This window comes from Solea senegalensis, linkage group LG16 (assembly GCF_019176455.1).
Source record: "Solea senegalensis isolate Sse05_10M linkage group LG16, IFAPA_SoseM_1, whole genome shotgun sequence".
Taxonomy (NCBI): Eukaryota; Metazoa; Chordata; class Actinopteri; order Pleuronectiformes; family Soleidae; genus Solea; species Solea senegalensis.
This window is the reverse complement of record NC_058036.1, coordinates 8,891,576-8,916,394: the sequence shown is the minus strand read 5'-3', so window position 1 is coordinate 8,916,394 and position 24,819 is coordinate 8,891,576. Positions and strand designations below refer to the sequence as shown.

Below are 24,819 nucleotides of genomic sequence, written 5' to 3'. Positions count from 1 at the left end.
TATTAATAACAATACAGAGACAGAATTGAAATAAATCAGTCCATAACGGTTCATTTTAAAAGAGCATGAATTAAATCTATCGTAAAAATAAAAAAAACGGTTAAAATATTTAAAAAAAACAGGGTTAAAATATTAAAAAAAAAAACTTTAAACCGATAAAAAAGTAAAATAAATACAGTTAAATAATACAAATTAAATGTGTTAAAAATACAGATAAAATGGTTTTAAAGATTACAATGTATCCAGTGTTTTAGGGCCAAATGTAATAAATAAATAAATTGGAAAACAGCCTGACATCTGAGAATTTTGGCTTTTTTCCCTCAGGATTCTGAGATTAAAGTCAGAATTCTGACTTTATTCCTCAGAATTCATGTGACCCTAATCCTCTTCCGCACGCGGTCAATGAACAGCACATCACAACGACAAAATTAGTCAATACACCTTTAACGTGATCCTCGTGAGTGTGCTCGCCTTAGTCACGTGCCTGTCAGAGTCAGTCCCTGCGCAGCCGTCGTCAACAAAACAACAGGGGAAGTAGCAAGAAGCTAACCTACCTAACGTTAACTAAGCCCTAACACCAGTGTGTTAACTATTACCAGTCGTATTGTGTTAGCAACTGTTGGTTGTCATTGATAAAGTGGCGGAGTGACTTGTTTCGGTTTTTCTGTCGCCATGGAGTGAGAGGGAACGATAAGCACTAGCCGCGGCGTGCTAACTTCTATGATACCAGGCTAGCAAACCATCAGCTGTTGTTTTGGTGGCAGAGACAGTTGGCTAACAAGCCAAACTGCATTTTATTGAAGCCGTCATCTACGCCAGGACCAGACCAGCTTCCCTATCGGCCTGTTGAAACACGGAACTGCTCCGTCGGTTAATGGCGACATATAAAGACGTACCACCCTAAAAGGTTCATCAGCGGTCCGTTAGTCAGCTGTTGTCTGGCGGGCGTCGACTCAGCGTGGGGTTGTTCCGTCAGAAGCGTTCGGTAGTTGATTCTGTACAATCAATCAAGATGCACGACGCGTACGAACCAGTGCCTATTCTGGAAAAGCTTCCTCTTCAGATTGACTGTCTTGCAGCCTGGGGTGAGTTGATCTCGCTTCATGATTGTTTATCACAGTTATTCCTTGGCTTTTAAGTGGTCTTATAGTGTTTATAAACTGAACTACAGTCTCTACCACCTGTCCACAAAGCGTTATCTCATCACTGACAGGAATGATCCTTCTTTTACAAGCTTTTACTCAAGATGTCACTTCAAGCATCCTTTAACTCGCTGTTTTTTTCACCCTGCAGAGGACTGTCTTCTTGTTGGAACAAAACCAGGACATCTGCTCCTGTACCGGATAAAAAAAGATGCAGGTAAATTATAGAGAAAGCACCCAGAGATCATAGACCTAAGTCAAAGTCAAATTGAGCCACAGACTCAATAAAACCTCCTAAAATAACACTATACTAGATTAGATTAGCCTTCAGTCACACAACAGAAAAAATTGCTAAAAAAAATAACATGATCACAACGCTAAAAGACCGAGCAGTCAGCTACCGACTTTTCACATGAGGCAGATGTATTCCCAATAAGATACTTTGCTCTCTCATCATCCCCCTTGTTCTCACATAATTATACTACACACACTGCTATAGTGAAATTAGATTAAGATGGAGCAAGACATTAGGTGACTGTAAATATTATTATTTAATTAATTGTACAGTAGAACAGTATTTCTGATTTTCTCCAAGTACCACCAGAGGAAGCTCGTGTAGTACCACTGGTGGTGCACGTACCAAAGTTTGAGAAACAATACGCCCATGATTCCATTTGGGCTCTATGTGGTTGAAAAAAAAAAGAGCAAAAAAAACAATCAAAGCGCCACAGCAAGCCTGGTGTCCATATAAAGAAAGACAATTTGGAAAAGAAAAAGGCCACACACGGGTAACATACGGCCCTGTGGCCAGAATCCAGCCCACAGACCAGTTGTATCTGGCCTGTGATGTCCCATACAGGTTACCAAGTTGACTTGCTCAGCTCATGAGCTGAGCAAATTGTTGGCCGAAATCGAAACACATGGGTCAGTTCTGTACCATTGTTTTTTTTCATTATCTAATTTTGTTGTTATGGCTGGGACTGTGTGTACTTATCTTACTAAACTCAAGACATTGCAATTGTATAGATTAATATTCATGCTTCAAAGAATAAATCATTTAAGAAACTATGAAAATATTTAGGAGGAACTCATCGAACATTACAGCGTCAATTACAACATTACATTACAACATCTGTGCGCACTGATTCCTAGCTCCCGTCTCCTAGCTGGGCTTTAACAATTATTGCAATTTTAAAATTGCAGTAGGCTGTATTTCGATACAATTTCAGTTAATTGTTCATCCCTACTGCAAATACAGACCAAACTTTTAAGATTTGCACCTTCACATTAGTAGCATTTAACTAGTGAAACACAGCCAGGTGTTTATTTTGAAATTGTCACAGGAAAGGAAATATTAATGGTATTAATGAGGTTAAATCATACAACATCACAGGTAAAACATGTTGTATTTTTACAGCCTTTTTATTTTTTAAATGTCAATGCTGTCCATGGTGTATATGAAGATGTGTTTAATGATTATTATTTATTTAAAAGTATTTATTTAAGGCACTTTGCTTGCTTTATTTATGTCAGTGTGGCCCTCTGGAAAAATGTTTCCCACCCCTGCTACATCTTTTCTTTAAAGAAGTTATTTAAAAAAAAAAAAAAATCTTAATCCAGATTTACATCAGGTCGTCCTCAGGCAATAACCCACTTCTCCAGAAAATTCCATCCAAATCTGTCATTTACTTTTTGAGTGATGCTGCTCACAGACATACTTGGCCAAAAACATGATCTTCTTCGCAGAATGGAGATAACAGTGAATGGGATGTGAGATGCAGATGTTGTCTTTGTGTATTCAACTCACTATCTGTTTTAAATTAAAAGATTTCTTTCTTTCTATCCCAGCTAGTATTTGCATGCTTAACAAAATAATTGCTTTCACTTGCCATTTGCACAGAGTTTGAAGAACAAACATTCAGTTTACAACTCAAGATGATAAAGCTTAATGATGGGAATCTGTTTTAGCATCCCTTGAAAAAAGATCTGCAATGATTTATCGATTCATTATTAATCAAATGCTAAATTAATCACCAATTATTTTGATGATTTATAGTTTTAGTGTGTTCTTTTTATAACAAAGCAAGTTCTCTGATTTGTCAGCATTTTAAATGTGAACATTATCTCGTTGATGAAAAACTTTAAAACTAAATTGAAAATAGTTGACCGATTAATCAATTATGAAAATAATTTGTAGGTTAGATTAATTACATTCCTCTATCTCAAGAGACTACCTGGTTTAATAAAAGATAACAGATGATAATGGAAATGTAGATGCACCTAAGTAGGCTGAATATTTGTATACAATAAATGCAGCAAAATATGCAATGAACAGCAATTACAATTCAGTGTATTTATATATACAGAAATCAAAACCAGAAAACCTACGTGGGTGAAGCATGCAATAAAGTTGGAATAAATGTTCAATGACTAATGTAACAGCATGTAATACATTTTTCACTATTCAGAATGTACTTTATATTTGACAATGATGATTTTTGTTTCTGTTCTCCTCAGGTACCAACCGGTTTGAGGTGACACTGGAAAAATCCCACAAGAACTTCTCAAAAAAGATCCAACAGGTAGACAAGATCATAGGATGAGATTTAGGATAAGTGATCAAGCATTAATGAAATGTGTGTAGAAGATTAATTTGAAGATTAGTGTTGAGGGCGGTTACAACTCAAACATTGCCACATGCTGTGTTTTTCTGAGTTCTGCTGGATGGTTGATGTGATGTCTCGTCGATCAACCTTGTGCTTGAACTATGTGGCCTTGTAAACATATCATGCTCACTGAAAGTAGTGAAATGATCGGGTAAATTACCTTGAATGTTGAGTGTGCATTCGCATCCCAGCTCGTAATATGCTTAATATGCTTTTCCTTCAGTCTGTTTTAGTGTGCATTTTTTATTTAACCATAAAAAAAACCTGACTGTAAACACAGGGAAAATTCTTTAAATATTGTTTTTTCACTTGAGGCAGGTGGAAAAGTTTTTTGTGGGAAAAAAAGTAACTGATACAGCCATTTTAGGCTGTTTATGAACTATGAAGCTGTGGATAGTGAAGCATGCGATTCTCATCCCAAACACAAATCCCTGACATCCTTTCTTACTCTTTCTACAGCTTTACGTCGTCCCTCAGTACAAAATCCTTGTCAGTCTTCTTGGTAAGTTTTTACTTGTTGAACACATGAACACGCACAGCATCGTATTTGTCTACGTTATCGGGACAACTCTCCATAAAATCTCTTTGCTTCTCTCCTGCAGAGAACAACATCTACGTCCACGACCTCCTGACCTTCCAGCAGATCACTGTGCTGTCAAAAGCCAAAGGAGCCACACTCTTTGCATGTGACCTGCAGGTCGGTAACAGAGGGTTTTGTACAACATGTTGGCAGTTTTATAGTTTTATTTACAAAATGCACACCTGTGCTTATTTACATATATACATAAAACATAAATGTGGTTGCTACCAAATCAGACTTTGTACACATGCTGCAAATTTGTAATTTTTTAGTTAACAGTCAATTTATATACAGGAAAGGGGTAAAAAAGGAATTTTCATTGTGATAAACGTACTGAACTATTTTGAAAAATAGATTTTAAGGCTTATGAATACTATTTTTATGACACTATACTTATAATATTGATTGCCTCTGTGTGAACATGAATTAAAGGTGTCAGTCATGTATTTCATTGTTCTTCCTCGGGAAGTATTAACACACAGCAATACTGAAATCGAACATGTTTCTTGCTTCCCACCAGCATCAGCAGTCTTTTTGAAATCATTCTTTAATAAAAAAAAAACAAAAACATGATGTTTTATTAATATTACACCCAAGCAAGTGTCCATCCCTGCCCGTTTTCTGTGAACACTGGCAGCATTTAAAACGATTATGGCACAAACTTGTATTTTTTTTACAACAATGATACTTTTCCTTATGTAGCTAGAAATGTTAATTTAGAAATAATATATTTTGTGTGTGATTTTTGTCTCTCAGCAAACAGATTCAGGAGAGGAAAGGTTGAGAATGTGCGTCGCAGTGAAGAAGAAACTCCAGCTGTATTACTGGAAGGACAGGGAGTTCCATGAGCTGCAGGTATAATAAAATATACTTGATATGTGAGTCACTGCTGTCTAATCCAGATTTAGTTCTTTTCCAGTCTCCATTGACACATCTTGACACACATTTTTTTGGCTTGTTTTTTGTCTGTTAGGGCGACTTTGGTGCACCAGATATTCCAAAGTCCATGGCTTGGTGTGGGAACTCCATATGTGTTGGTTTTAAGAGAGACTATTACCTTATCCGGGTATGTGCTACAAGAAAAGACATTAAGCTTACAGTTCAAGTGGTTTTTCACTTTTAATCCATCATTTGCATTTGAAACACTTATCCCCTTGTAGACCTGCAAGAAGGCTGTAAAAAAAAAACTCTGAATTAATGACATTTTAATGGATTCAGTTTGTAGCAGATTTTGAAGGAAGAGTCAGAATATTTATAAAAACCACATGGACTTGCAGAACAATTCACTTATTCTATTTATCTGTTTATTTCTATTTATTTAGTTGATTTTACATATTTTAGACAAATACAAGGGTTTGTACTGTATTATTTAATATTGTAAACTACAAACGTGTAGCAGGAGCTTTAAAAGTCTAAAGGGAGTATTTCACTGACGGATTTTTACAAGGACATTGATTTGAACACTGACTGAAGTTGTTCTCATTCATTTGAACTTGTGGTTATTTTTAGAGTTTTCCTCTGTGTGTCTTATATTTGTTACTCATATTAACAGCTAATGAATAGAATAGAATAGAATAGAATAGAAGAGAATGTTAGTAATGGATTTTCCAAAAGCCAGTACAATAAAACAAGAATGTAGCATAAAACACACATACATGAGCAACGACATACCAAGTAGCATTTTGATAATATTGAAATGTTTTCTTAATAATGGATTTTCAAGTCATAATTTTCAATTAGAATGGTGCTTTTTAGAGTTATTCTTTATCTAATCAGCAGTTTTTGTGTCCTCATTGTCACAACTGACCTTACAGATGAACTTAACTAAGGTAATATTATCACTTAGTTTACAATAATCGTTTTTGTATCTTTTCACAAATTCATACTATCTCTGTTGTCACTCAGGTGGACGGCCGTGGCTCCATTAAGGAGCTGTTCCCCACTGGGAAGCAGTTGGAGCCTCTGGTTGCACCACTGGCTGATGGGAAGGTGGCTGTCGGGCAGGATGACCTCACTGTGGTCCTGAATGAAGAGGGTGTTTGCACCCAGAAGTGTGCGCTGAACTGGACAGACATCCCCATAGCCATGGGTAAGAAGGAAAAACCTGCAACAAATGCTATGAGAATTGTTCTGTCAAATTGTTGTTGTTGTATTCCCATGTTTATGAATTAATTTATTGATTGAGTGAGTTATGTGTCAATTATATTTTCACTTTAATCCGTTACTTGATTGGCTGATGGCTCCAAAACCTTGTGTATTCAGGGCTTTTTTTGTTTTGTTTTGTTATTGTGAGATAAATCACATTTAATAAGCCAAAAAGATTGGAGAACCAATTTTTATTTTATTTACTCTCAGACCGATGAATCAATTTATAAAATAATTGGCGATTCATTCATTTATTTATTCATTGGATTAGTTGTTGTGGCCCTACCTCATAGATCGTTGCCTGTGGGTTGCTGCACTGATGCACATAAACAGATGAACTGAACTCGCTATTCCCATTTTGCGTAGTTTGAAGTGATACTGTAGCAGCGTAGTGTCACCCCCCCCCGAGTAGATACTGAGCAAGATAGTTATCTGTAGTATACTGTAGTATTTGCGAATACCTGACCCAGTGCAGGACTCTGCGGTGCACATGTGGCGGTGTTGTAGTTGCGACAATTAAAAAAAGAAAAAAAAAGGATTTAGGAATAGAGGCCCTGATATTAAATCGTAATCGCTGCTGCTTCAATCTTCCATGACTCCTGATGTCTTTGCTAGAGTTAACTAGTGTTTGATGTTGACAGAAACTGACGGCAAAGTCAAAAGGAGATGCACATGGAGAGTAGCAAGAGCCAGAAATCCTCTTCCAGCTCTGGACAGTTTGTTGATTGTCTTCCAGAAAACATGGGTCATGTTTTGCCAAAATGTGTCAGTCCTGGCAGCTTATTTAACCCAGAGAGAAAAACATTCTGCTACATTTACTGTTGTGTTTTCTTTCAGTCTTTATAAATAATAAAACCTTCAAACCACAGAAGTCCACAGAAACAGAATGTAGCCAGGTTTCAATAACAAATTTAATTTCAATGAATCTAATATTGCTTTGAACATGGCTATAAATCTGACTACAAGCTTGCTCATGATATTATCAAAAGTACCTTTAGTTTTAGTGAATTGTTTGATATGGAGAAAAAAACAAACACATTTAAGAAGATGAAAAATTTAATGAAAACAACACTCAAACTAATCGATTATGAAAGTAGTTGAGAATTGAGGATTCATTTAGTAATCAATTCATATTCGATTAATCGTTGCGTCCTTATTGACAAAGCATTTGGCCTTAATACTGTTGTCTTGTAGGTGCTTTCTGTTCTTTTTTGTTTTTTCTCTTAAAGTCCCTGTAGAGTGATAAAAATCTGTCCTTAGGGAAATGTGATAGTTATCACCTTTCCAAATTTCAATGAAAAGGTAGGCTAAGTGTTTGAAATCTCTGAATCTCAGAATCTCTGTGTTTTGCTTCATAGGCACTTCAATCGTATATTCTCTTGTTTGAAGTGTTTTATTCCATTCTGTTTGAGGCAAATTGCTGTTTTCCACGCCAGACAGTTGTAGACTTTTTTTTATTCTGTGACTAAGTCGCCACAGGTCTGGGTTACTAATGGACTCTGTGACAGACGCGATGCAGATGAGTTCTCTCAAAGGCCCTTTTGTCTGTGCTCATTTGAATACAGAGAGAAACCATGCAGGCAATTGCAATTTCCTTGTTTTGATAGAGTTGTGGCTGTGGCATGAATCAGCAGTTTGAAATGCTGTTTGTGTTTGTCCTGACTGAATGTGGTTGGACTGTGGGACTGAAGTGTTTGCCTGTGGGTGAAGTCTGTCCAGCCTCAGGCCTATTAAAGGAGCCAGCTCGTGCTGGATCTCCTGCTCCATTAGCCTGAAGGTTTTCACCCCATAATCACAAATGAGGCTCCTGCTGTGGAGACGCAGTTTATGTGAGCCATCAAATAAGTCCAAATGGCAACACGCACCATTAACCACATGTTAAAAACACTATCATCTGTTGACATTTCTCTGTAGTCTCCTGTAACACCAGCATTTTCATTGACACATGCCCACTTACCTTGAATCAGTGAGGAAGTAATCAAATTCTCTCAAACTCTCGCTTAAAACCTCAAAATGTTTTAAGACCTGTGTTTTTTTTCCATGTCAAATACCCTTTGTGAGTAAACAGTTTTGGTTGACTGTGGCCTCTTCTCTAAACTCCTCAGATCACCAGTCTCCGTACATCATCGCTGTTCTTCCTCGGTACGTGGAGATCCGGACCTTTGAGCCGAGACTGCTGGTGCAGAGTGTGGAGCTGCAGAGACCTCGCTTCATCACCTCAGCAGGGTGAGGCAGCCTGTCTTCTGTGACTTACCTTGACTTTTGTTTTTTTGTTTTTTTAATTTGTATGACTTTTGCCATCTTCCGTCAGATTTCTTAAGTCTCATTATGCTTTAGCACAAATGTTCACAGTGATACCCAGCATGACCCTATTCACTATAGAATAGGAACGAGCAGGTACAATATTCAGAATCTGTATTGGTCCAATATTGGTCAAAATCACTGGATCAGATATCAGACAAGGGTAGACATGATATACAAAAGCATCCAAAATGCCTAAATATCACATTAAAGCCTCATGTAGCACAGAAGAAAAGTGATATCACATAGGAGATGTGCTTCGAACTAGGCTGTCGCTTGTGATGCGCTTTAGCTAAATGTTTTACAATCACTTGTTGCACTTGAGGCAGCTGCTATTCTCATTGTTAATTTTGGTATAACAGTAATAATAATAAAAAATAAATTTCGACAAAGTCTGACAAATCAGCACTTAATGATGTTACAGTATTTGGAACGTTAGCTCCAGGGCCTGTTCATTACCAGGGTTGCTACCCTTATTAACATTGGTTTGTAACGGTCATTAACAAAAGGGTATGGAGCTATCTCTATTGTAGAATTTTACATTATAAAAAAATGTAGTGGCTGTTACAGCTTTGTTCATCATTTGCTGCTTTCGTCGTGTGCCCTGGTTTTCTTTGCCTCATGACAGTGATCCTGATGAAGTCACTTCCAAAATAAAAACCTTTTTTGGTCCAATCTCTTCTCTCTAATCTTGTTGTCTCTTATCTTTCACAGGCAAAACATTGTGTATGTTGCCAGCAACCACTTTGTTTGGCGCCTGGTGCCTGTGTCAATCGCTAGCCAAATCCGGCAGCTTCTTCAGGACAAACAGTTTGAGCTGGCTCTTCAGCTGGCGGTGAGCAACACAACCTCTCACTTCAATTAATGAATCTCATTCCAATTTGTGTTTTAGCTGGAGGATGGAACTCAAATTCACTTATTTTGATAAGGAGCAGCACATTTAAACTGCAAAATTCCCATGGCATTGTTTGTCACAATCATCTTATCCAGTGATCTAGAATTCTAGGAGCATTTCCAAATTTAAAAGAAATCTGTTTCATGTGGCTTTATTATTCTTGGCAATGAACGGAACCTGGATAAATCTTTCTCTTCTATCTTTCTGTCAGAAGATGAAAGATGATTCAGATGGTGATAAGAAGCAGCAGATCCATCACATCCAGAATCTCTACGCCTTCAATCTGTTTTGCCAGAAGAGATTTGATGACTCCATGCAAGTATTTGCTAAACTCGGCACAGGTATAGAGTTCTGTTTGGGCCAGATTTTTCAAACAAACTGTAATACTATAACATATTGTATTCAATACAAGAAGACATTTTAAGTATTTCACGCTTTAAATCTTTAAAACATATTTGTCTCTTATTGGGATGATTTTACCAATTTGTAAAATATCATTCACGATAGTGGCCCCACTCAGAAATAAGCTGGTGGTAACCCTGCCCCCATTTTAAAAATTGCATTTTACTGATATATACTGTATGGTAATATTTGGAGTGGCTGTAAACTGAAAAAAAACTACTTTTTTTGTTAAATGTATGTTTATTTGACATCATCAAACTTAAATGTAATCATTATATTATATTATATATTATGATATTAATAACATTCTTACATTGGTATTATAATAATACAGTGATCACAAAATATTAAAATAAAGTCAGGCCAGAAAACCTGCAGACTCATGATCATATTATTAGGAACAATAACTTCTTTCACTCAACATGTTTATCTTCAACTCTAATTCCTGTGTTCATCACATTTATCAGTAGCTTTATGAATCTCCCCAGGAATCACTGGTGAAGTGATAATTCTGATAAAGAGAGTTCTAAATTCTGAAGAGAGTGATAAACTGCAGCATGTCAGTCTTTCCTCAATGAATCGGACACAGCAGCTCGATAATACATCGACATTAAATTTGAAAATAAATGCTATTAGCGATGAATAAAGAACTAAAACCTGCTTTATCGTAATATTTAAAAAAATGTAAACTACTGATGCTACTACTGATATCTCTTGCATTTCTCATCCCAACACCTCCAAAGTCCGAATTGCACACTGTGGTGTCCTTAGTATCTAGAAGCCTGTCGAGCAATCTTCTAGACAGACAGGCATTGTATTTTTGCATTTATAGATGTTTGGAAAAGGTGCTAAACAAACCTCTAGTATTACCGAGTTGAACAAACTTTTTTCCTGCCTGTGCTCTGCAGATCCCACCCATGTGATTGGACTGTACCCGGACCTGCTCCCAGCAGACTACCGCAAACAGCTGCACTATCCCAACCCACTGCCTACACTGTCAGGTGCAGAGCTGGAGAAGGCTCATCTCGCTCTCATCGATTACCTCACCCAGGTCTGCCAATTGAAACAGGTGTAAATGAAAGGACTATAGACAGCATTAATTACCATTTTTTCTTTATTTTTTTTGTCATCACAGAAACGTAGCCACCTGGTGAAACAGCTGAATGACTCTGACCCATCCACAACGTCTCCACTCATGGAGGGCACACCAACTATAAAAAGCCGCAAAAAACTCTTGCAGATCATTGATACCACACTGCTGAAATGTTACCTGCATGTAAGTCCAGGATCATCCTGTTTTTCTTACTTTTACTAATTTTAGCAGCACTGTGTCAGTGTTTTGTCATTTTTACACTGAGTTATCCTACAGTCCTGCAACACTCTAATTCTTTATAGTTTCGCTTGTGAAGAATTCCCAGAATAAAATAAACAAGTAGCATCTTTTACAATTAATTTTATATGAAACATTTATTTGGCGAGACTGTAGATTGTAACAAACTGAGTACCGTGGCGACTACAGAAAACCATATTTACCCATGTGCGAAAGTACAGCTTAATTCCTGTTGGAAATGCTGTTTGCAGGGGTACGGTTAGGATTAGGGCGAGGGTTTCAACAGGAAGTAGCTACACTTCTTACATATGTAGAACAAATAAGGTTTCCTGTACAGATCAGTTCATGTTGTTCATCTTTAATTTTAAAGTTAGTTTTATTAATCCCCTTAGGGAAAGTATTCCGCATTGGGGGGTTGGGTACCTTGCTCAGGGGTATTTGAACCGGCGACCTTCTGGTTACAAGTCAAGTTCCCTTTCCACTTGGCTGTAGTAAGCTCCTTCTTCAAAATCTTAAAGGCACACTCTGGCTGGTTCTGGCAGCCTCTGTAAAGAAATGCTTTTGCCAAAAGGCTTATTGTAAGGCGACAAAAAAAACAATAGATATTATTTTGAAGTGATTATACACTTAAACAAACATACTTAGTAGTGTATTCAATTTCTGTCAATAAACCCTCCTAAATTGTACACACTTGACCTTTAATGTGCCTCCATCTGCTCAAACTCAAGGTGGTTGGTCATAAGTGTGTCACAGACAAACACTAGCCACACATCTAATGATATATAAACAACCTCTTATTACAGTGAACACAATCCAAATATTTATACATCAAGGTATTTAAATTCATACAAACATGGCCGTGGCCACCCTCCACTTACTGCGAAACAAAATTAGTTTGTAAGTCTGTAAATAGTTTGTAAATAAACTGGCAGCGTCTCCTGGCAGTTAGCTTAGTAGCTCACGTGCTATGAAGTAGGTCCTGTGTTAAACAGTTTATTGGCAGTTTCACTTTAAAGATTTCATTAAAAGTTCAAAGAAAAAAACTCACACAGTATTGTGTGAAAAATCATTCAGATGTTTCTGGTGTTGATTCTGTCAAATCTCATCATCTGTTTAAAAAAATTGCTTTTATGAGGAAATGGATCACAGATTTAAGCATCCAAATCCAAGTTTCTCCACAAAATGATTGGTTCTGGGTTTGCCTCAGAGTATTTGTCCTGTTCTTCTGTGTTGAAATAGGATAGTCCATTTCATATATGTGTTTAGGGAAAATGCCGCCAGGAGTTTCCCTGTAGAAGTGCAGTATAACAAGCCTTGTTTCATCAGGGGAACCCTCAGGGTAGAACCAAGATTTTGCTGGAGATCCACTGGGATGGTGCATGCCTCAGAGCAGTGATCCTCAAACTTTCTATGTGGGAACCCATTTCTATAAAGATGGCAAATATTGTGGCCCAAATCACAAGAGCAAATTTGTGCAAAATGTCACAACTTACAATACAATTTACAGCTGTGCATGTTATTTAAAACATATGCTCATAAATCTTAACTGAAAGGTTGGGAAACTTCTGCAAATAAGTTTGGAGACCTAAAAAAAATCTCCTGTTACCCATTGCTGTTTTACAGTGCCAAGCATCTGCAACAGATTATTAAAATTTTAAGATGTTTTAAGAGGAGATCACATAATCTGTGAAGTCACCTACTTGTCGTCAAAGTGTGAAACACCACCAGAAATTTAAAAAATGTAGGGTGTAACTTTTAAATTTAAACAAATGTTATGAACTGTCAAATTAGTTCACAAATTACAGTTTTTGGATCTCCTGTGGAAGTGATTTGTTTGATGTCAAGGTAGATGGAGGCAACGACAGGTTGTAGTACGACTGAAAACTGAAATATGTGTCCACGGAAATTTTCAGAAGTGCCCAAAAAGTGTTGGAAGGATACATATTTAAAAATTCTTGGTCTTCATGTCATATAATCTGCTCTAATCCTTCAGACCAATGTGGCCCTGGTGTCACCACTCCTACGTCTGGAGAACAACCACTGCCACATTGACGAGAGTGAGTGCGTGCTGAAGAAGGCTCATAAGTACAGCGAGCTCATTATTCTTTACGAGAAGAAGGGCCTGCACCAGAAAGGTGAGAGTTTGACTGTGCTGCACTACTTGACTGTTAATCTGCTAAATCCTCAATTATCATCTGCAGAAAGAAGCTGCATGGTATTATACAAGTTGTGTTTTCTGCTCTTGTAGTAACAAGTGTGAGACAGATTTATGGGGATGTCTGCTGTCATTTCAAAGTTCCAAGGATAGTATTAAATCTCTCTGATTTATTAACAGTATTTCTATGTATTAGCCTTTTGAGATAAGAAAAAATACAGATTATCTCAACACTGTGAGATTTCGACATAGTTTTTTGTGTTATGGCACTATACTTTTTGCAAATGTTCCTGATACACACAAAAGAAGTTATCTGCCTGAATTCGAAAGATGAATATATCAGCACAGTGACTTGAATTTTCACCATGCTACTTCTCATGCCACCTACCGATTTGTACATTTTCCTGAACTGTTTTGCTTCTCAAGAAGTAATTTCCGTCACTTTTGATAGTGTGCAGTTTGGTGTAATGGTTCATTCTAAAATGTGTTGTTTTTTTCACATTTTTCAGCTGTTCTTGACTCCTGTGTGGAAAAATGAATTGATGAAATGATTATGAATAAGTAATATGCAGGGTTTATTAAGCAATGGTTGAATAGTTACAGCATGCATTCAAATACATGACAAAAAATAGCTAGGGCAAGCATTAAAAGGAAGAGAATAAAAGCCACATTCTGTTTACATGAGAACTCTTGCCTGTTCACCATGTTCCACTTGAAAAGTCAGAAACACAAATGTATCTCGGGTTAGCTATTGTTAGCTATACCGAGTCCCAAGTTCCGACTACAAATGGAGCAGTTAATGGAAAATCCTACGCAATGTGTAGTTCATCTCAGTTATAAAAATAGGCTACAGTGCAGATATTATGCAAAACTGAAGTAGGACCAAAATAATATAGACTATAATAATTAAATAACAAACTTTATTATTACAATTTAGAGCACTAATGAACTGAAAAAAAAGGCTGAATCACTTTCTGTGACATTTCCTCTGAGATGATTGTGGGAAAGGAATCATCATGCAGTATATAATGCTCAAGTCAATCACCGGATAATGAGTGAAGTCTGAGTTCAGCTTTATTTCTGTGGTTAATGTGGTCATGTGACTTATCTGTTGCAGACCTCAGGATGACATCTGAGTGCATTACACTGAAACACTATGAAACATCTGCTCCCAATGCTCCTCTTTCAAACTGGATGTTAAAGCTCTGGATGCCAGACCTTTGTTGACCTCTGTCAGCGTTTCTTTATGACCTTCCTGTTCAAATACAACACGCATTCTGAGCTTGATTTGCTCTGCAATGATTAAATTCAACAGGTACCAGTTCATTAATGTGGTGAATCCACTCTGTCAGGTTTCCTGCATGTGGTCGAGGTGTCTCACTGTTTTAGTTTCTGGCAGCATTCTGCGGTAGTTTTTTTGTATAATCGGTCGGCTGCAGTTTGTACTCATGATGATGTCATGCTGCTGAAGTCTCCCTCGCTCTGTGCCAATTCAAAACAGCTGTTCCCGGCCACCAATTTAACACAGTGCATGTGTTTCATTCAATCTCTGCTGCTGAAGAGATTATGTAATGCAGTGCAGAGCAGCATAGAGGACACCCTGCTTCTTTCCATCACCCTGTCTAATCACCCATTTGTTCTCCCTTCACCCTGTTTGCCCTTTCACAGCTCTGCAGGTTCTGCTGGACCAGTCCACCAAGGCCAACTCTCCTCTGAAGGGCCACGAACGAACAGTGGAGTACCTTCAAAGACTGGGTAAGGGTCCAACCGTAGTTTCACCTTTCTATGTCGCTACATGTTTACGTTGCCACAATTCCACTCATACTAAAACGAGGGTCTGTGTCAGTCTAGCACTAGTAGTTGAATGAGTCAGGTTGTACAGATGAGCTTCTTTTTACTATGGAACAATGTGGGAAGTGGGGAAAAAATGAATGAATGAATTACTGAATCATCAAGTGTTTTTTATGAAAATTAAAAAAATAAATAAATTAGTAAATAAAAGATGCCAGAAAATGTTAGTGATATTCACATCATCTGTTTATTTAAATGTTTAGTCCATATTAAAATATATATAATGTATATTTACATTATCATTAATATTTAAAACAAGAATGATTTAAACTTCAATCACACAGTCCATTTTATTTTGGATGTCTTGTTATTATGCTTTTCTCCAGGACACAAATGTGTCTAGCCACTAGAAACAAACAGTAGACTCTTGTGAGAACGGGTGTTACGTCCTGCATGCTTAGAAATCATACTTCGGATGATATAGTGTCCGGATTTGATATTTGTATTTGCACAGTAAGTGATTTTTCACCCTCAGGATAATAATAAATATTCCTTACTGAAGTTTAGAGAGAAAGGAGAGCAGACTACTGTTGTGAGGATGTAGGTATTGTTTTGTTGTGAAGTGATGTTCACCTGCTTTGGTCTCCACTAAAGCCTGTGTGTGCGTGATGCGCTGTTGCCTTAAAAAAACAATCTGTCCCACATAAAGCCCTGCTACAGTCTACAGCTTAGGACCTGCTCACTATTAATGAAGTAGCTGACAACTGACACATGGGGGGGAGCTCTGCAGCTGCAGCAAAATATCAGGGGATATATAAATATCTGCGATAAGTGAAAAGAAAAAAAAAAAAAAAAAAACATTTCAGCTTTGTTGTAATACTTGACATCAGGATATTTCTATGTAGGACTCTTTTAAAAGGTGTTTTTGCATTGTACTACTGTTTACCCCGTACCTCGTGCCTCTTCCTAAACTGGTTTTCTCTCAGCTCCTTAAAAGAATTAAAGTTATTTACTTTAATCCTATGACACAGGAGTGGAGAACCTGGGCATTATCTTTGAGTTTTCACCCTGGGTGTTGAAGATCTGTCCTGAGGATGGCCTGAAGGTGAGAAGCACAATTTACACAAAACTGTCACATTATAATAGTTTATTGTTTATTTCTATTATAGTCATGTCCTCCTTATAAACTCCAGCCATATATTTTCAGTTTTCAGGAGTTTTTCTGGAGTTCAGGAGTTGTCGACAGTTAAGTTGAAGACGTTTCACCTCATATGCAATAGGCCTTTTCTAAAGAGGCCTCTTGGAGGGGAGGTCAAACATCTTCAACTTAACTCAAGCAAGTTCAGTTGCCTACAGCTAACCCCCAAAGAAGACTGAGAACCATTTTCGCAAAGGTTATCTCTGATGTGGGTTTCTCCTCTCGTCCAGATTTTCACCGAGGACCTGATAGAGGTGGAGACATTGCCCCGGGACAAGGTGCTGAACTTCCTGAGGCAGGGGTTTACGGAGCTCGCCCTCCCGTACCTGGAGCACATCATCCACGTGTGGGAAGAGAAGGGGCCGGAATTTCACAACGTTCTGATCCAGCTCTATCTGGAGAGGGTTCAAGTCCTCATGAAAGATTACCTGAACTCGCTGCCAGAAGGTATAAACAAAAGAAAACCTGAATATTTCATTTAAGGTCACACTTTAGGGTTTACCGCTAACTTATTTTATCACTTCAGAAACTATGCAGAAGTTTAATTTTCAGTAACAGTAATTATTAAAATTAAAAAATAAAGCTTTTTTTTTTTTTTTTAAATAAATGTGTGCTAATGTGGCTGCATTTTTGATAACCTTATTTTTTATAAGTCATCACAGCATTTTCTTGTGATTTATCTAATTAATGGGCTTAAGAGCTCTTTTAGCTCCAGGTGCTATAATAAAAAGCTCTGTGCTGTTGCAGGGGTTCCAGCTGTTGCTGCAGGAAAAGAGAAAGGCAAACTGGGAGAGTTTAGAAAGAAGCTGCTGTCCTTCTTGGATGTTTCGACCAGCTACGAACCATCCAGACTTATCAGTGACTTTCCCTTCGATGGTAAGAACTCAAGTTATACTTACACAAAAAATGTTTGGATAGTTGACAATCAGCTGTCCCATTTAGTTTGACTGACAAATACAAACAAGGGTGTTGGGTTTCTTTCTCTTGTGAAGCTATTTGCTAAATGCTCCTTTTTAAAGAATGTGATTTAAAAAAAAAAAAAGTTTAAAGCAACACTTTGTTGCCATGACAGCTAAATATGTGTTTTTGGTGCAAATTAAAAACAGAAAGTCGTCATTGCAGTTTTTCACATGGGGTTTATGTCACAAGCACCAAAGGAAAACTATTTCTATATTTCCCATTAGCTCATATGCATATGTTTTCAGTCTTAGAGGAAAAACTTAGAAGTTTTACTGAAGTAATGTCTAGGCTGAAAGCTTAAACTCGCCCCTTTGACCTTGTTTTCCATCTCTAAGGCCTGTTGGAGGAGCGAGCTCTGCTTCTGGGTCGGATGGGTAAACACGAGCAGGCGCTCATCATCTACGTGCACGTCCTGAAAGACATTCACATGGCTGAAGAGTGAGTACAGCACCTCAAGCACCACATACTCCTGCGTCGGTGTGGTGTAAATGAACTCCAACAGCCTGATTTCATTGTTGGGTGTGAAAACTGAATCAGCAAATTTTATTTACTATCAGCTGTTTCTTTATAACTCAAAGGAAATATAAGTAAAATCACATTTGCTTATGTTTTCCCTCCATCTGCTCTAAAGATACTGTCACCGGCACTACAACAGTTCACTTGAAGGAAATAAAGATGTAAGTGTATTTTATGTCCCTTTTCATATTTTTTTCCCTGCTTTGTTGTTCATTATACACTCGTGGATTTTACTGCAGTTGTGTGTTTGTTTTTATTGCCCCTTTTTTCAATTTGCACTCTCTGCTGCCTTCATTTAAGTGCCTTAGAGTTTGGAGAGAGGTGCCATACAAATATAGTGAATTATTTATGGCACAAGCACATTCCTAGTTCTCCAAACAAAACAAAACGTAAAATCTTTCCACCTTCTTCTTCTCTACCAAAAGGAAACTTACCTGTGACATTGAATGTTATTTTGTATAAATGTTAATAATCCCTTTAGATGAACCATTCACATAAATTACATATCTGCTTAAACTGTGAAATTGGACAAATATTGGATCTCGTTTTATTTTACTTTCTGTTTTTTGTTCAGTTCATTATTTTATAATAGCTTTTTCTTTTACTTATTTATTGTTGACATCATATTTGCAACCCTGTTATTATAACACTACCAAATTCTGATGCAGATAAACTGTGGGCACAGATTATCAATAACATTTGTTTTCCAGGTTTATCTGTCTCTGCTGCGAATGTACCTGTCACCTCCTGATGTCCACTGTCTGGGGCCTATTAAGATGGAGCTGTCTGGGCCTCAAGCCAACCTCCAGGCAGCTCTGCAGGTCCTGGAGCTGCACCACAGCAAGCTGAACACCACCAAGGTAAACAGCGACAGAGCTGCATTCCATTCCTCACCAGGTTGACAAAAAAAAAAACAATACCTCAGCCTGGGAACAAATTCCCTTCTCTTTTCTTTCAAGCTTCGGTTCTAAAAAAAACGACATTGGTATCTTCAAACGGTTAATTAAACTTGAGTAAGAATTTGTTTTTAATTAAACTCAAGGCCTTTTAGTGTCATTTGTCTCTTTGTAATTGCTCACATTTAATAATCAGTGCTAATTCAGAAAAAGGTGTGACGAAATGCCGTGGTTCCAGAAGAATTAATTTAGTCCATGGTGGAAGCAGGGCTGCTTGAGCAACAAAGCCAGTGAAGAACACGAGAGAGAATTGTTATGCCCCTCCTGGTCTGACTCTGCAGTAGAGCTATACAATGAATCTCAAAATAATTGTTATTGCAATAGTGCCATTTCCAAATCCAATGACACTGCAATTATTCGATTGATTGATTTTAGATTTTTCTTTCAGTGCTGCCGTAAATTGTATGTTGTGTGTCTGCCTTTTAAACGTAGTGGTACTTATCTAGACTTCAGCAAGGAAACTTTGAGCTGCATGGTACAGGAACAGAAGCAGCGGTGTTGTGTTTGACACATACAGGACGTTGTTCAGGGAGCGCTTGATTTGCTTAGTGTTCTACTGTATTGGTGGAGCATTTTCAATATTCTAAAATTGTGATTAAATTAGAAACCTTTTTGAAACTTTTAGTAGGCACTTGGTGTTTCCAGCCATAATATATGAAGCTGTTTTGCATTACTGCCACTGTGTACTTCCACCTTGGATGCTTTGTGGTGATGTAAAATGACTCTGTATGCAGCATGGGAATGTCAATACAGCCACACACAAAAAAAATACTATACTAGGAAACACAGGGTCGTATGGAAGTGAATGGCTTAATTATGAATCATGTTGCAGTATCTGTCAAAGTAACTTAAATATAATTTTGATAGTAATATGCAGCTCTACACTGCAGGAAAAATAAGAATGGTATGAGTGAGCATGAGTCAGATCACTCTGCACAATCCTCCATAACACCAAGTTAGAGTTATTGTGACAAGTGACAAAGATTATTGGGTTCATTCTAAAACTGTGTCAACATAATTAAGTCTTTTGCGAGGCGCCACAATCTTGATCGTGAATGAGAAGTTGACAAGTGGCTGTTTGTTGAGGCTGGATTACAATTGAGATAACATGATTAACAATGACACATACTTGACTCAACTAAAGTCATCAGAAGATTTACAAGTGCTCGCCTTTTGGAGGAGAGGTCAATAAGATCATGCAAACCAAAAAACATGTCTGAAGTTCTTTTCATATATTTGATTAAAATACCGTCACCCAAAATCAAAATAGCAAAGAGTTTATTAAACAAAAGCTGTTTCTGTTTAAAACTTAACTAGCTCAAAACCTGTTTTTCTTGGGAATTATTAATGTCACAATCCGTAGGATGCTGACTTTCGAAGATTTCCCTTGAGAGATGCTGTAGAAAGCTCATCTGTGTCTTTCAATATGATCCAGATGCCACTTGTTTAAAAAAAAAAAAATAATAATAATAATCTTCTCAGCCTAAGCAGTCCCATTATCATATAAACAAGACACACTGTATTTTATAAAAAAAAAAACCCTCTTACTTTTAATATAAGGGATTAGCTGCTATGGTTGTAAAATGCTTCATTACAAAATGTATCTGAGATTTTAACTGGATGTGATTGTGTGTGAAAGGCACGGCTGATCTGTGTCCAACCACAGAAACTTTCACTTTTTTGTTTATGTAGTGTCAAATCCCTTAAACTGGATTTCCTCATCCTGTCCACGAGTGCCACTCTGTCATGCTCGTACTCCTTTATTGAATGTGACTCTCTTGTATTTCATTTCATCTGTCTGTTTCTCTCACTCTCTGGATTTTTGTTTCTGTGTACAACTGCATGGCGCCAGCAGGTACAGTAAGGAAAAACTGGTTTTAGGCTTACTTGAACAAAATGCCTGCTACAAACTGAAGTGTGTAACGTTTGAATATTAACAAAAGGAGATTCACTGAAGATCAAATGTGATATCTTGTGTCTTGGGTTTTCATAATCCGCTCCCATTTCACCTCTGTGAAATGATTTTATGGACAACTTTTGTCAAGTTCAAGAACGATCCTGAAATCTAAACAGAAATGTCATTGTAAACCTGGGTTTTGTATGTGTCACTCCGAAGCGGAACTGTTGGTGGAGGCAGGGTGGGCTAATTGTCAGGGAGACCGTGACATGTCTGGTGTTGAGAGTCTTAAAAAGGCCAACTGTTTGGTTTCCAGGCCATTAATCTGCTCCCAGCAAACACTCAGATCCGAGAGATCCGGGTTTTCCTGGAGAGCGTCCTGGAGGAGAAGGCTCAGAGGAAACGCTGTAACCAGGTGCTGAAGAGTCTGCTGCAGGCCGAGTTCCTCAGGGTGAGTCCTGCTGAATCACTTTTCACAGTAGTTCATGCAAATGCAATAAAAGACCTCAGTTGTTAACATGTAATCTTGTGGCCTGGGATTTATCTGATGGCTGTGGAACAGTTTGAGAGATATAAGGGTCGGTGACAACGCGGTTTCCCTTCATTTCAAGATTTGTTAAATGTTCACAGAGCTCTCTCAGCTTGACAGATGCAAGTTAAATCAAAGGCTTTCCCATGGCTCTGTGTGCACATGTGACACCAGAAGTACTTAGGTTAATGGATAAATGGTCACAATCACATAACTATTGTATCTTAAATGGTAATCATTAGAGGGTAAATTCAAGATTTGGACTTGGAACAGTGTAATTGTTTGGATTAGCTTTTGTCCCTTAGTGTGAAAGTCAGTATTTAATAGTTTTTAATCTGAACATTCCAACTTAAATCCAACTGTCATATTCACAGTTGATCAAAAACAAATCTTTTTTGATAAATAATATAATATATATATATATAACATAATCACGCCTGAACACAAAAATACTCACATTCTTGACTTAAAGGTCCAGTGAGTAAAATGAATGTGAAATTTTTCATTTTCATTTGCCAGAAACTTTACTTCCCACCTGTAAATACAAATATGCAATCTGAAAATAATTTTGTTGCTCATCTATCTCTTGTTCTGCATTCTCAGGTGCAGGAGGAGCGAATCTTCCACCAGCAGGTGAAATGTGTCATCACAGAGGAGAAGACCTGCAGAGTTTGCAAAAAGAAAATAGGCAACAGGTAACACTGGGATTCAAGAGTTTAGAATTTGATTTTGGCTCTTTTTTTTAAGTTATTTAGGATCTTTTCCAAAAATCTGTGGTTATTTCAAAGAGCTAATGTGGTCCAGTATGTAACATTTAGTTTATTAGCAGAAACTGAATATACTTCGCCGCCATCTTTTGCTGCAAAGTTACAACAGAAGATATGCATTTTGATGCAGAAGCTGACGATGCCAATTAGAACACGAACCTGATGCATGAACCAGTGAAGAAGGGGGAAAAAAGGCTGTGAGAGAGAATGGAAGACCGGGGAGTTGTATGTAAAGGCCACCATGTTTCTACAGCAACCTGAACGAAACAAACCAGCCGCAACATGTGTTTTGAATTTCTGCTTTCTGCAAACAAAGCACAGCAATCTACTTTCTGGTGTGCGAATGCCACCGTAGTTCCCCGACGAGCTCAGGACAGGGAGCGGTCAGTTTGTTACACTGCACAGTCTCACATTACCATGCCACTCAGGCCTTGTAGGCACGGAATTTTTTTTAAAAATGTTTCCTTCTTTAAAAGTTTTCCGTAAATATGGCATCATTTCTTCATGCCTTCATACAAACGAAATACGGAAAAGGACTCTAAACACTGGAGTACATATGCCAGGCCTGTATGTGGCACTCTAACACAGACGTACACCAAAAACGAAGGAGAGGATGACTTGCATGTGCATAAAGCTTGAGCACTGTGTAGAAACTTTTGTTTGAAATAAAGCTTTATTTAAGTATATATTACAATGTATAGAAATCATAGATACGGATGAACCAAACGAGAGCAACTAAGAAGTTAAACAAGTTAACATGAAGTGAAGAAGAAAACAATGCCAAAGATAGGTGATGAAATTCAAGAGCAATGAAAAGTTGTGTATCAGAGCCTTAATTCTTAGACACTGTTCCTTTAAGATGGCATAACATCTCTGATATGATGAGTTTGGTCATGGATAGTAAGTTAATATCGTGTTATTTATCCATATAGAGATCAAGTTAACTATTATTTTATGTCACTTCCTGCATTTTCTGCCCATCAACTGTGTCCTGAGATAATGTCTCAGTGGATATTACACGGCCCATGTAGCACAACCATCTAATTTCATGTAAGTTTTAGTTAAATGTGTAACACCCGGATCATTTCTGATTCTCTCATTTCCTCTTGTTTACCTGCTGTGATTCAGAATGTATTTATTCCACAAACATTAAGCCTTTCTCTGTTTGATTCATTTTCTCCTTCAGTGCATTTGCCAGGTATCCCAACGGTGTAGTGGTTCATTACTTCTGCTGCAAGGACCGCACCGTGTGTCCCACTGAGCAGTGACGGCCTCTCCTCGCTCAGACTGTTTACTCATAAACCTTCTCCCCCCCCTCCTCCTCGGGGACTTGAGACGTCCATGAAGTAGAAACGCATCAGAAGGTTGAAGTTGCTCAGCGCTGGACACTTGTCTGTCTCCACAGCTCTCTCTTTTTACCTGGGTTCTGCTTGACTCACTGTAGACGAAAGCCAAGGCTGCCGCTTTTCTGACTCTGTGCATGAGGTAACGGGAGGAATGTCCACACTTGCTCGGCAGGAGGAGAGACTGAGGAGAAAGAGGGAGCTGGACTGTGACCTTTGAACAACGTGCCACTGTACTGCTAGAAGGGAAACCTGTCGCTTCGGATGACTTTTGATAGAAGACGAGGAGCTGAAACAACAGATTCTCACAATTACAAACTGTGGTCGGTAGTTTTCATTCCTCTGTCTCGTAGACCCGGTTCAGACCTGTTATTCACCTCCATCCTCAGTGATACGATCATGGACAAATTACGGCAGGTTCAAAAACCACATTCTGGAGTGGTTTGAAGATGCATGAACACAATCTGTCCTCAAAAAAAGAGTAGAGGCCGCCACCCTCAGCTGACGTACACTGATTCTGTAGCTAGAAACACATTTTCACTAATGGTTAAATCATATTTCATGTTATAGCAGCGTGAGTAGGGCAATCTGATCTTTTTCTTTCATGCACACACTCGCACACACACGGTCAGACTGGTTAAAAAAGACATTTTTGTTGTGACAAATGGTGCCCACTACCCACTCCAGCTCGCCTCAGCATGGTCTGGTACTGTTTTCCATTACTGTAGTATCTCCTCAACGTGGGTGGAGTCAGCACGGTGTTATGTACACGACACACACACACAACTAGTGACTTGTAAAGCAGTCGTTTCCGGTGTACTGATTCATTAAAAACAGGGGCTTTCGTGGCTTTTGTCAGTGTCGTCGCTAAATACACCAGACTCTTTTAAAATATCCACATGTGATCGGATCTCTTTTAGTTCAGAGGTCAAACCAGGTCTGAACAAGGTCTTTCGCTCTCTCCTCCTCCTCCTGCATCGCTGCGTGGACTTCAGACACTGCTTCTTATGCCAAACAAACTCAGCTCGAGTTCTGTTCAATGCCTTCTGTGACTCAAGATTGTATTTACAATGAAGTCGGACGTCTGTTGTTTTTGTTTTGTTTTTTTAGCATGTGCCGGTACTGACAAAGCAAAGCAGTGTTCCTCTGACAGTGTTTTTGTATTTAATTTAAACATTTTAAACAACTTCTCCAACTTCTCACGCTATTTACTGCTGTGTTGTTTTCATTCATTTGTTGTCTTGAT

At 38.0% G+C, this 24,819-nt stretch overlaps 1 protein-coding gene across 3 annotated transcripts; it reads left to right on the top strand.

Moving 5' to 3' along the window:
- The first annotated feature begins 477 nt into the window (after positions 1-477).
- vps39 (VPS39 subunit of HOPS complex) lies at positions 478-24,336 on the top strand. 3 transcript variants are annotated; one of them, XM_044047937.1, is made up of 25 exons: positions 478-1,085; positions 1,294-1,359; positions 3,660-3,724; positions 4,268-4,310; positions 4,411-4,505; positions 5,145-5,243; positions 5,362-5,454; positions 6,203-6,217; positions 6,294-6,477; positions 8,639-8,759; positions 9,549-9,669; positions 9,944-10,070; positions 11,040-11,182; positions 11,267-11,407; positions 13,455-13,596; positions 15,285-15,371; positions 16,439-16,512; positions 16,836-17,052; positions 17,353-17,481; positions 17,901-18,003; positions 18,197-18,242; positions 18,792-18,941; positions 21,251-21,385; positions 22,067-22,158; positions 23,417-24,336. In XM_044047937.1, exons 1-25 carry the CDS (start codon positions 1,013-1,015, stop codon positions 23,496-23,498), a joined length of 2,643 nt encoding a protein of 880 aa, XP_043903872.1. In that variant the 5' UTR covers positions 478-1,012; the 3' UTR covers positions 23,499-24,336. The 3 variants fall into 3 exon arrangements, with proteins under 3 accessions (XP_043903872.1, XP_043903871.1, XP_043903873.1); XM_044047936.1 differs by having other exon boundaries at positions 479-1,085; positions 9,941-10,070; XM_044047938.1 differs by lacking the exon at positions 6,203-6,217 and having other exon boundaries at positions 479-1,085; positions 9,941-10,070.
- The last annotated feature ends 483 nt before the right edge of the window (positions 24,337-24,819 follow it).